The sequence below is a fragment of the Silurus meridionalis genome, chromosome 6 (assembly GCF_014805685.1).
Source record: "Silurus meridionalis isolate SWU-2019-XX chromosome 6, ASM1480568v1, whole genome shotgun sequence".
NCBI classification, from domain to species: domain Eukaryota; kingdom Metazoa; phylum Chordata; class Actinopteri; order Siluriformes; family Siluridae; genus Silurus; species Silurus meridionalis.
Genome location: NC_060889.1, coordinates 18,157,249 through 18,169,949, shown reverse-complemented (window position 1 = coordinate 18,169,949; position 12,701 = coordinate 18,157,249). Strand labels below are relative to the sequence as shown.

The following is a 12,701-nucleotide window of genomic DNA, read 5'->3' as shown; positions in this document are numbered from 1 at the left end:
CATCCAGCTCGGATTCCACCCTCCTTGCCTTAGTCAGTCAGTCTGGTGTGTGTGTGTGTGTGTGTGTGTGTGTGTGTGTGTGTGTGTGTGTGTGTGTGTGTGTGTGTGTGTTTAAATTTAAAGCCAAAGTTTAATGCACTACATTTATTCTCCCACCTGCATCCAGAGAGATGCAATCATGCAATCTGACACTGTGTGTATGTGTTTGTGTGTGCAGGCCAGATTCACCGCTGTGATGCGTCATGCACAGTCACTGGTTTGAAGAGTGAGGGGAGGGGCAGGGAGACGATGGGAGTCAATGAGTAACAGGACCATAACAATGCCAGAGAGACGGCATGAAAAAGGGCTCAGAAATGAGAGAGGAGAGAAGAAAAGGAGAAAGACAAAAGGAGTGAAAGAACAAAAATGTGGGTCAGCATGACTCGACTGGACTGCTAGTACATCACTGAGGCCCTGAAGTCCTAATGAAAAAGATGCTTAACTCTTCTGGGAAGCAGGCAGGACTTACAGTAATGTTTATACAAAAGCATCATCAGCATTCTGCTCAGTCCTGCTTCAGTTTATCGTTTTCTCCAATAGGGTTAAAAGGTCAAGTAAACTCACACATGCCTTTAAAATAGTGAAAACGACAATAATAAAGCAAACCGTGGCATGGCTTCATCATTACTTACTTTTAAACTGCTGTAAATTAAGTAAGAAATAACACACAATGAAGCGACGCGGTTGCGTGATGCTTCTCAATGGTTATTTTACAATAACAGGACGTCCAGAAGTGTTTTATTCTTCCTACAAAAAATGCTGGCAATGTAAACTTATTCTATTGAATAAAGAAGAGAGTTATACATTTTTTCCCATTTATAGTCACGTTTAAGGTTTTCGAACACCCGCAAACAATTTAGTGAAAGACTTGTTAAAAAAAACAGACACTGGAGACTCCTTTTAAAAGATGTCATATAATTTGTCCCCACAATAACATTGTAACCCATTAACATGGAGCATCTGCTATACAAGTGATGTCCCAGTGACTGGGTGGTTCTGAGTCATATAGAAAATATCAATAACACCTCCTGACCAATCAAAATGGAGTATCTAATAGTGTTGTGGTATAATGCTATTTATTGACTCCTGCAAATAAAGTATGTACATTTTTGGCATGACACCATTAAACTAAGCAACTTATTGCACAATTATCACATTTATGTTAAGGGCCTTGGTTAAAAGCCAAGTTGGGATATGAACTCACAACTTCTATCCATCATCTTGACCACAGAGTTAGCACTTCCCCATGATCTAGGAGGCTATTTGGTTGTATAGTGCGGTGTCTTCTTTATAAATGCATTTGAAAGAGAGAAGAAAAGACGTTTTTCACAATACGAACTGGTTAGATGACAACAATGCGACCGTTTGCAAACATCTATACACATTCATAACAGGCCTTACGTTCACATCCACTTAAGAGAAGCCTAGTCACATCTGTGGGTTTCTGTCTTTCTATGGATCACCAAAAGAAATTTCCCAGGAGCCCTAATTCATGTCTGGGAGTGTCCAGTGCCATGTGTCTGAAACGCTGCTGTTAGCAGCACCAGCCTGTCCTGCAGAAATGTGTGCGCTTCATGACGTTGCGTGCCAGCTGAGAAGTCCTGCAGCAAGCACCATAAGGCAGCGTCCTGCACAACCCCCAGACACTCAATGAACAGAGGCCCTACAATAAGTGTGCTTTTGTGCGTGTGTGTGTATATATATACAGTACTTCAGCACTCAGGCTACAGTGTATCCTTTGTCTTAAATGTCAAAGAGATCATGTAAATGTTTAAGAGGTCCCCCTTTCATATCAGATACTCAATTAAAACACGTCTTTTTTTCCTGACGAGTTCCCGATTACGCATCCAATCACATCCGGTCTCTGCCTATGCAAAGTCTTCCAGATGGCATGCAAAAACCGAGTTAGAGAGCAGAGCATGAACACTACATGTACAACACCTACACGTACACTCAAAGGCTTGTAAATCACAGCTAATGGATTAGTATGACACGAGCCATGGCATAACTGGTGTGATTGGTCTAAACTCGCCTGCTAAACTTTGGCCCAGGATCAACAAACCAGTTCTAGGACTCATTGTGCTTTTGCTTGAGCCAAGCCTGGCAAGAGAACTGGAGTCAACTGAAAGCATTACTGCAAACACAGAAGCAAAGAAAGAACAGGTTCATCCAGAGCGAGTCGTCTCTCGTGAGCCTCAGTGTACTGTACATCGATGTGTAGTCTAATTCTCTGATCTGATCTCTGGTTGGAAAGTGCTGCTGCGACAGTAGTGTCGACTGTAAATCTGATCAAATTGTAGGTTTATATTAATGTGCTCATTCTAATAAAGCAATTTCTATAGTAACAACTAATTCACAGAGACATGTATATAATCCTGGGCTAATAGTTCGATCGCTGAAATGCTGAAGCTTTTTGTAAGAATTTAATTGAATATTTATGGGAGGAGTCTCCAGTGTCAGTGCTGTAACATTCTGTTCTGTTGTTTTTATCACAGGAAAGACTTTATGATAGAAGACAGTATCTTATGAACATGACACTGTGGGTTTATTTTTTATTAGCTTCAAAAGAGAGAAAAAAAATTGAAGCTAATAAAAGAAACTAAAAAAAAGAGGCTGCTGTAATGTACGTAATAATGGAAATAACCTGCATAGAAGTTTCATATCATCAAAGGTTACTACAAATAGTCACAAAGTATTACGTGTTATTATTTCATAAAGATGAATTTTCTCTTCCTTTAACAGATCAGTGCCTGATTTGTGCAAAAAAAAAAAAATGCAGTCGGTACATAATAATATATTGTAAAGCAGCATTTTTAATTTAGCGTTCATTTGATATATTTGTCCAAAAATGTTTTACAAAAATGGAGTAAAATGATGCATCATTCTCATCATTTAGAGCTGAAAAATACCTTCATCTCTCAGTATGACTATCATTCAGGTCACTTCCATATAAAAGAAAAAAAAAAAAAAAAAAAGAGGCTAAGCAGATTTAATCGCATGCCAGTGCGCATGTGGTTGGATGACGCGTCCTGTAACCATGACGACCGAATCACCAGCATCAAAACAATGAAGTGCAAACAAAACAGATCCTGTCCCCCTCCGCCATAATGTACAGCCTGCCTGATTATTTCATGGGTATCTAGAAAAAAGTTTCCCTTCAGTGATAAAGGTAGAAAAGTTGCTATTTTGGGCTGAATAATTTTACCTGCCATAAACGAGAAACAGATGGGTTTCAGGAACAAGTTTCATGAGCATGAAAGCCACATCAAGCTCAACATTCCAGTCATAAAACAGGATCCAGTGCTCACCATGTTTTAATTAAGTGCTGATATGAAACTTGGAAACCAGTTGTAGTGTTTAATACCAAAACAATGCAGCACTGGCACTGTGGGGAAAAGAAAAAAAAAAAAAAACGGTAACCGAGCAACTTTCACTGCTGTAATCCTTTAACACTGTCCCAGATAATTTATGCCAAAGGTCTGGTGTGGCCCTATATCAATCCACACACACACACATCATGCACACATCCCCACACACACACACACACACACACACACACACACACACACACACACACACACACACACACACACACCCCTATCCAGCATGCCCTGTAGCTTCTCTTATGTCTAATGGGAGGTGCTAAGTGCACCATCTGGGCACACCAGAGTCTAGGCAGCGAGAGAAGAAAGGGCTTTTAGTTACATAAGAGAGCAGGCCAGCATTTATTATTCACAGCCATCAGGAAACAGGAATATTCACCCTCTAATGCTGCTAACGCTGCTGTTACTCTAAAAGACTCTAAAGGTGTTGCTGGATTTAAGGAACGCTACACAAACACAATTATGACAGAGCCGAGCCGTGAGAATCGTTCACTACACACTGTATATTACAGTGGTACCTTGTTTTCCTACTTAATAGTTAAAAAAATTTAGATTTTATCCCTCAGAATTAATCAGCCTGACTTTTTTTATAGTGTCTTTAAGACTCCTACATGTAAATGAGGTCTATTCTGATTAGATGGTCAGCTCACAACTGAGTGGATGCGACCACACCCCTCCATCTGTACCAGCAGTACAAAAATGAACTCTAACTGAAGTATGAATGTAAAAAAAAAATGTTTAAAACAGAATGTTAATCCTACTATTATTCGCTATACAATTAGCAGACAGAAAAGCAAGGCAGAAGCTAGCTAGTGTTAACTCCTCGAGAATGGGAAGTAGTTCTGCCAAATCACAAACTGCAGATATGATGCTTTAGTCACACTTAAATCTTTTCCAGGAGTAATATGTTAGAAAGGTACAGAGGTAACTTTAGGTTGTTGACACACATGATCTACACAATGGGCGTTTTAATAAAAAGAGATAATGAATTTTCTTATAAATCGCTCGCACCCCTTATATCAGCGTGTCTTGTAAATCAAACAAATGGAAAAGGAACATACAAATATTTTTTTTAAGTACTTCACTACCCAACAATATGCATCCATTAGAATCCCAGAAACATTAGGGCCAGTGATCAATAAATGAATTGACCCACTCTAATTTCCGGTAACGCACAGCACGGGGCCATTATCTCCTGCCTAAGCATGAGCCTCTACAATTATACATCTGATGGATCTCTCATACCAATGTACGGTAAATAATTATACTGCATGGTCCAGCAATCCTGCATTAGTACACTGTATGGACAAAAGTTTGTGGACACCTGACTATAAGATTTGTTTTTGCTTTTTAAACGTCCCATTCCACATTTAGTCCCCATTTCCTGTTATAATAACATCTACTCTTCGGTGAAGATGTTCCACTAAATTTTGGAGAGACCCAGCCAAAAGGGCATTAGTAATGTCAGGTACTGATGTGAGGTGAGCACACCTGAGGTACAGTCAATGTTCACATTTATCTCTAAGGTGTTCAACAGGGGTGAGGTCAGAGCTCTAATAGCGGTAAAAATCGATCTTCTCGATCGAGTGAATGGAAAATTCAAACGCACACCGCATCCGAAGACACCCTATCCTATAACTGTGTGATAAATATCGGAAGAATCTGTGAAAAACAAACTCCGGGTTTACCCCGTATCACCATCGCCATGGAAACAACCTGCAGTAGTAAATAAATAACTAAGCTTCCAGTACCGGTAGAGTATCAGCTTCTGAAGGAACTGAAAATTCTTCACTTTTTGCAGAGGAAGTAACACCTGGCATTTGGATTTTTTTTTTTACCCAATAGTCGACCACTTAATATGTAGTTAAGAGACTTGATTGGGACCATTAACATAATATCTTACTATACTTATGTCCTTCAGGAGCCACTAGGGAACCCTGAACATGCTGATCACTTGTCTGGGCTATTTATTAACCGGAGAAAGGGGAAAAAACTATTCACTTTGTAACTGCTTTCATTCGGTATGCACGGCCACTATGCTTCATGTTGGTGAAAGTGGTAAGACACTTACCCTGATGCACTATACTACAATTGAGCTGATGCTAGAGTGGTTTTTAAAACCAGGCACCCCTACATGTATTGGCTTGCACACATGACTGACTGCTCAGAATAAGGAACACACAGCATGTGGAAATAGTGACTGTGAAAAACCCAGCAAGATCGAGTGTGGAGCAAACTTGTCATATCTCTCCTGCACAAAAGACCAATAATTATACATGATTTATTATGACAGGCTGGGTTTTTTTCTCACAAAGGTACAAACAGAACAGAATGAACAGTAATGATTGGTACTTGGATTACATTACTACAGAGAATAAAGGGAAGTATATTACTAGTACTAACTAGTAATAACGATTCCAAAAGAAATGGAACTGAAGAATGTGTATGATTTCTAAACAAAAAAATTAATAAATAGATACTCGATGATGGCGTATGTCACTGACTACTCGATCAGCATTATTCAGATTTTACAGCCAGATTTAACTCTGAAACTGGAACATATTCTGCAGACCATCTGTTATACTTGAAGAGAGAAGAAATTAAAAACGAGTTAGAAGAGACTACGACTATGTAGCAACAAAAAAAAAAGCAGAAGAGGGAGAGCCCACATCCGGTAGCAGTGCAAAAGGAAATGCAACTGTGAGGGGAAGCAGCACTGCACAACTCTGCGCTTCAAACGCATACACCTCTATAAACTCACTCGCAGCTGGTGCACAATCAGACAGCTGAGACCAGATATGTGTGCTAGAGTTTAACATGCATGTTTAAGGAACACACACTGTAAGACGCTGCAGGAACAACAACCCTGCACACACTGGAGTCAGAGTAGGCTGAAAACTACATCATGGAGGATTTTTTTTTGGTTTCAAAGCGCCTCCTCATTCTCAAAAGAAGAACATGATTCTGTATTCAAGCAGTGAAGAAAAAAACAATGAATCAAGTCTAGTTCTGGGATTAAGCAAGAAGGAGGCTGACAGGTCAAATAAATTCCCTCTTTCAACACATGGACACATTTTCCCAATCCAGTTATAGACAATGTGTATAAAAGTGACAAAACAAAACATCTACAGCATGACCTACTCAAAAGCTACATTCACTGACCACTTTATTAGGGTTGATTAGTGTTTAATCTGCGTACCACTGGTATTACCGTATCCTTCCTGTTCACCCAAATCCGTCTGGTCTTTCTGCTCTGACCTTTCTAATCACCAAGGTTGTTTTCGGGCCTGTAGAGCTGCCACTCTGAATAAACTGAACCCAAATTCTCTAATTAATCCGCAATGCACCACCATCCATGTCACAGATCACATTTTCTTTATTCTGATGTTTGTTCTGAAAACTGAAGCTCTTGACCTGTATGACGTTGTGCTGCTGCCACATGATCACATGATCAATGTGCAGGTGCAGATACACATTCCAGAATGAGTGAGTGTGCATATGAGATAGAAGTAGGCCAGACTAGCATAATGCATAGTGCAGGGTGTACATCCAAGCTGTTATACCAGTGTATCAACCATTTAATAATGAATATTGGATACTACTTTAAATATATTATTTATGTGAGATGGTGAATTGTGTGTTTGTCCTAATTTGGCCCTTTGAGCATTTTGGGTCAAACAGCTGTGGTCAGTAGCTTTTAAAAGGCCAGGGTGTGTATTCACTGCCCATAAAATATCATGCTATGAACATGGCATGGCAGCACCAGATAACCACGTTCCCTCTCCACTAACATTGAAAAGGCCTCGGCTTTTAATGTACAAGACGTTTGACATTTCAAATGAGAAATGAATGCTCAAGGTCTTTGTGCTTGAAAGTTAAAAGGGTATAAAAATGGAAAAGGCGCCTTTTTTTTTTTTTCTACAGCAGAAAGTTCTGGCATGCCCACGTTATGAAGACCGCCACAACAAAGACGCACTAATCTGAAAACTGTAGACTGAGGGTTCAGGTCACTGCTGTGTGCTTGGCTCGATTTGGCCTTTCTCTAAAAAAAAAAACAATTCTTTTAAAATGCTATTTAATTATCCTTGTCAAAAGAATGTCATTGAATCATTCCACCAGCTCGGAGAGATGCATAAAATGTGTAATCCCATGCATCCTGCTTGTGCTTTCTTGATGTGGACTACAGTAAAAGAAACTCTACAGAGATCCATTCGAATCCAGGATTCCAACTTTCTTAAAACTTTTACTATCCAATTTTTTCTTTTTTTTTTAGCTTTTAGTGCAGCACAGGGTTACAGCATGTGTTGTGTTCCAGCCTCACAGCTCCAGGGTTTTCGGTTCTGCGATTTGAGTCTGAGCTCCGGTTACTGTCAGTGTGGAATATCCCTGTGTAAAGAGGTTTTCCTTTAGGTTCTCTGGTTTCCTCCAACCTCTCAGGAACATGCTTAAAGAAGCCCCTATTAATCTGCTCTAATGGCTTTTAGTCTCAGTTCAATAGACCGTAGGTGTGAACGAGTTGTGTTAACATGTGCGAGTGTGTTGGACTGGCATTCCATCCTGGATATATACCTAATGCCAAGGGTTTCTTGTAGATGCTCCAAATCCACCACGGCACTGAGCAGCTTACTGAATGACGGTATTCAATAAGCAACATTATTCATGATATTAACTGCTCTTTTTTTGTATGCAACAAAAATTCAGAACAGAACTTAGTTGCAAGGGGTGTGGACATGATTAGAGGTTGCTATTGATATGCAGACATGTCACTTACAAGCAATTTATAATATATAAATACTACATCATTTATACTGATGATAATAAAATGATTTAATAATCTGTAACGATTAAGGCTCGATGATCAAGGCTCTGGGTTACATAGCAGAAGGTCAGGAGTTCAAGCCCCAGCATTGCCAAGCTGCCACTGTTGGGCCCCTAAAGCAAGGCCCTTACCCCCTTCTGCTCCAGGGGCACTGTATCATGGCTGACTCTGCACTCTGGAAACCAGCTTTCTGACTTAGCTGAGATACGCAAAGGAAGAATTTTACATTGCAAGTACATGTGACGAGTAAAGCCTCACACCTGAAAAGATACTAGGCAATGATCTATCATCATCTGGTCCATAAGCAAGACCCTTCAAGGTGCTAAAAAGGGAAACACATTCACTTGCTGAAAAATCACTAGAGCACAGAGCAACACACTGTAATAATGACTGAAAAATGAAAAGAAACAAAACAGTCGATACATAAGAGGGTCTTGTGGGGTCCAGCGAGAAAGAGAGACCCGAAAGACTCCAGCTGAGGTGGGGGTAGAGAGGGGAGCATAACAATGGTAGCAGCCCACCAGTTAATTTCATTACAACCCACCGTATCTAAACCTTCTCCCCCTCCGTCATCTGCTGCTGAACTTAGTTGTGGTCTACAGCTCACACACATTCTCTCTCTTTTTCATATGCTTCTTGTGAACGAGACACTCTGTTGGGGTGTGCGCTCGTGGTGCAGGCGTGGCCTGTGTAGTAGATCCAGACAGGCACCAATGTTTATTGACCACCTCAGACACACACACACACAATTCCAGTGGCTTTGCTTCTGTCTAATCCTCCATCTAGGATGGTCATGTAGTGCTGCTGCAAGCAAAAATCAACAGTGGCCTAATTATTAATGCCCAATAGCAGTCAGGTCTTGGTCGGAGACCGCAGGGGTCTTTAGAGAGTTTGAATCTTATGAACCCAAGCTTTGTTCTACAGAAAAGCACACGCATACACATACATGTGAACCTCTGACCTTCCTGGGGGGAAGCTAGTCCATATGAGAGAGAGAGAGAGAGAGAGAGAGAGAGAGAGAGAGAGAGTGGTGTGTGCTCACATGTGCGTGTATACATGTTCGGTCAAAGAACAAAAACAGGGCCCCATCTTCTCTGCACCCATAAGCTGCGAGACACGTGGGCCTGCAGGCGTCAGTCTTTCTGCACAAGGCTCTCAATTGTCACAGAGTCTATCAACCTGAACTCGGTGGCCAGTCTTTAAACGCTCGCTTTCACCAGGTGTACAGGACTCAATCATAAGTCTCCAAGGAAAAGCTGAGCACATAAATCCCGGTTAGACATGCTTTTTATTTTCCGATGTTTTCCAGCCCAGTCTTTACAAACGCCATAGATAATCCATATTATTGCTCTCTCCTAACTCCCAACACAGCTGAAACAGTGGCCGTTATTGCGCAGTTCAGCTGCCCAGAGATCTGCGAGAGCAAAAAAATATGGACCTTGAGGACTGGAATTACAAACCCTCCACCAAGGCTACACTCTACTGGACAACAAAGACTGCTCTTGTCTAATCATCACCTTCATAAAGCCAAGCAGAACCCAGTGATTACCTCCAGGCTGAGGAATCACACAGGTCTACGTCAGATGTTAACAGATCATTATCTCAGAGGGCAAGACGCTATGTGCAGTTAAACTACAAGTATGAGTAGAATGCGAGAGAACAAGTAAGTGCTCTGGACGGTTTAAAAATGACGATTTATCCCTCTGTTTCGGGTGGGTGGCTGCGAACAATGCAATCGCACTCATAAGTGGAGCAAGAAAAAGCCGGTCCCAGATTGACAGTCTAGTTCTGAGCAAACTACAGTGCAGATGTCAAACCTATTTCTAAAAACCAGGCTGAAGGACAGTGTACACCTTACCAAAAAAAAGCCAATGTTTGAGCAGGAGGCAGAAATACAACTTAAATGAAATCAGCACATTTCTGGGAAGAAACCAAAGAACCCAAAAGGTAGAAAAATGCAGGGACAGTAACCTGACCTCAGAGATCTGTAAAGTGGCAACATTCATAATTCTTGGTAATTGATATACAAAATATGTGAAATATGTTAGGAATCTGATTTCTGATAGTTGCTCTACTGTTATATGGCTGCAGCTCTAATCCTAACATGTCCTAAAGTGGCATGCTGATCCTGATAGTGAGTGGCGTCGCTACAGCAACCTGGAAACATCAGCACCAGTGGTCTCTAGAGATACAGAGAACTGTACAGTTAAACATTTAACACCGTTCCTGAGACTAACAGCACCTGAAAAGTTTAACTTGCCCACTGATTCGTACATGTAGTGTCACGGTGTATCCAATCTATGATCTAGGCTTTTGCATTATACGCATTATTCAGAGTAAGAAAGAGAGACCTTCCATTAGGAGGAAGCATGCATGTGAACGACAGATCTGATAAGCGAGACACCGGAGCGTCACAGGTTTCACGACTTGATCTGATTTGATCTTCTCCGAACCTTACAACACCTTAATGTACTAAAGTAGGAAGAATTTACACTGTTGCACAAGCACTTCCGCTTTAACACAGGCCTAAGTACGTCGAGCAGATGCCCTGGTGGGTGTGCAGCATTGTGTGTTTCAGTTCAGTTTATTTAGACGAGCTTGTGTATTTGTAAAAGATGTTGTTCAGGGTTGACAGGGCATGCATGTGTGTGTGTGTCTGGAGGTCTGACATCAGAAATAAAACAGGAGTGTTTTAACATTACAGGGTTTGATGCGCTGTTCTGATTTTTGGAGACGGACCTGATTGATCTTTCCGTTTCCATTCATGTAAGACCTGACAGTCCCATGATCAACTGACCATTAAAATACTGTACATCGTTCTCAAAGCTGGTGCCATCAAGATTTTTACCAGTCGCATGACTGTGGCTGTAGAAAGGAAGAAGTGATTCTGTTGTTTGCACTGTAAGCATGATGATCTTCAGCCTCTTGTCCATCTTGTCTTCGTTTTTATTTTTTACGTCGATGAAATTTTTCTGTATTCTAATTCTGCCCTGGCTTGAGAATCCTCCTAAAAGACTCGACACCTTTGCAGACTGATTTGAGTTTTATATATATATGGACTCCAGTATGCCATGTGCAGCCTCCATGTGGTTCGACATTATTTTAAGAATTTAAAGATGCGAGATTTGATTCAAAATGAAGCTGAAATCTGATCTGTCTGTTGAACATGCATGTGACAGTATTTATTGAAAAAAAAGATTGCTATATATTTAGAAAGGTAACCCAGGCAATGCAATAAACTAACTAACACTGTTAACACTGTTATATCAATCTAAATAGATTTGTCCACAAGAAGGGTTGAGCGAACTCCTGAGCTTTCATCCAACACCATGTTTCCTGTACCACAGAAGCAGGACACTTTCAACCTTCTTCAAATCCCCAAGATGTGGAAATCTCTAAGCTTCTTATGCAGACTGGCTGTTCTCAAAACTACCACAGCAAGCCTGGATAGCTGAGCTGCAACTACAGTAGTTTAGTTCATCATGGGGCAGAGAGGAAGAGGGAGGGGGAGACAGAAAAAGAGAGAAAGAGAGACAGAGCAGAAGACCGAAAGAGAGAGAGAGGAAGAGAGAGAGAAAGGGAGAGAGAGAGAGAAGCAGAGACAGAAAAATATAAAGAAAAGTAGAACGAGAGCGAGAGAGAGAGAGAGAGAGAGAGAGAGAGAGCGAGCAGGTGAAACAAAGGAAGTTAGCTAATTATACGCGCTTTTACATCCGCTTTGTCTCGCTTTTTTTGTGTCTTTTTTCTTTCTTTCTATCCCCCTCACCTGCGTGTGTGATGTCGGACAGGTCGTAGTTGCGGGCAGTGCGCGGAAACTCCTTGAGTTTGCGGTTGGAGAGCACGAGCGCTCCGCTGGCCGCCGCCTCCTCGAGCGCCTTCTCCACGCTCCTGCTGGCCGCTAGTGTCGCCGGCAGCTGCGCCCCATCTCCAGCAGCCATGAACACAACACTGATCCCTCCTGCACTCTGGCCTTTTCACTTCGCTTTACAGACCTTCCTCAATTTCTCATGTCCTGCTGCTCGGCTCCTGCTTCCAGCCTGCCACGGACGAGCTCTCAGTAGCAGCAGCAGCACGGCGGATCTCCGGAAGCGATGCTGATAGAAATCCAGCGTCCGTGCGGCTTCCCCCCCCAAGTTAACTGAACAGCGTCCGCGCGCTCGGAGTTTACTGTCAATCTGCTGAGAGCGAGCGCGAGAGCGCGCGAGGGGGAGGGGAGGGGCAGCGCGAGCAAGGAAGGGGCGTGGCAAACAAAAGAGAACGAGGCGCATGCAAGGCATCTCAAACCACTCCAGCTTTAATATCACGTAGTGCCCTAGATACAATACAACAAACCTTCATATGTGATGTGGAACACTAGTATAGGGAGCAAGCAGTCATTCGGTATTCCGCCCAAAACGAGCCTCCGTCTCTCTTTGAGTAACCGAGAAACGAAACGTGCTTGGCGTGGTCCAGCTCAGAGA

The 12,701-nt window shown here is 41.9% G+C and overlaps 1 protein-coding gene across 3 annotated transcripts in view; it reads right to left on the bottom strand.

The window, feature by feature from the left end:
* The window catches only part of lrch4 (leucine-rich repeats and calponin homology (CH) domain containing 4), a 33,473-nt gene extending 21,042 nt beyond the window's left edge, over positions 1 to 12,431 (bottom strand). For 2 of the 3 annotated variants that reach the window (XM_046851280.1, XM_046851278.1), the window contains exon 1: positions 12,008 to 12,431. In XM_046851280.1, the coding sequence (XP_046707236.1) occupies positions 12,008 to 12,179 (172 nt within the window). In that variant the 5' untranslated portion in view covers positions 12,180 to 12,431. The remainder of the gene's footprint in view (positions 1 to 12,007) is intronic. The other variant, XM_046851281.1, reaches the window with a different exon arrangement.
* Between the last annotated feature and the right edge of the window lie 270 nt (positions 12,432 to 12,701).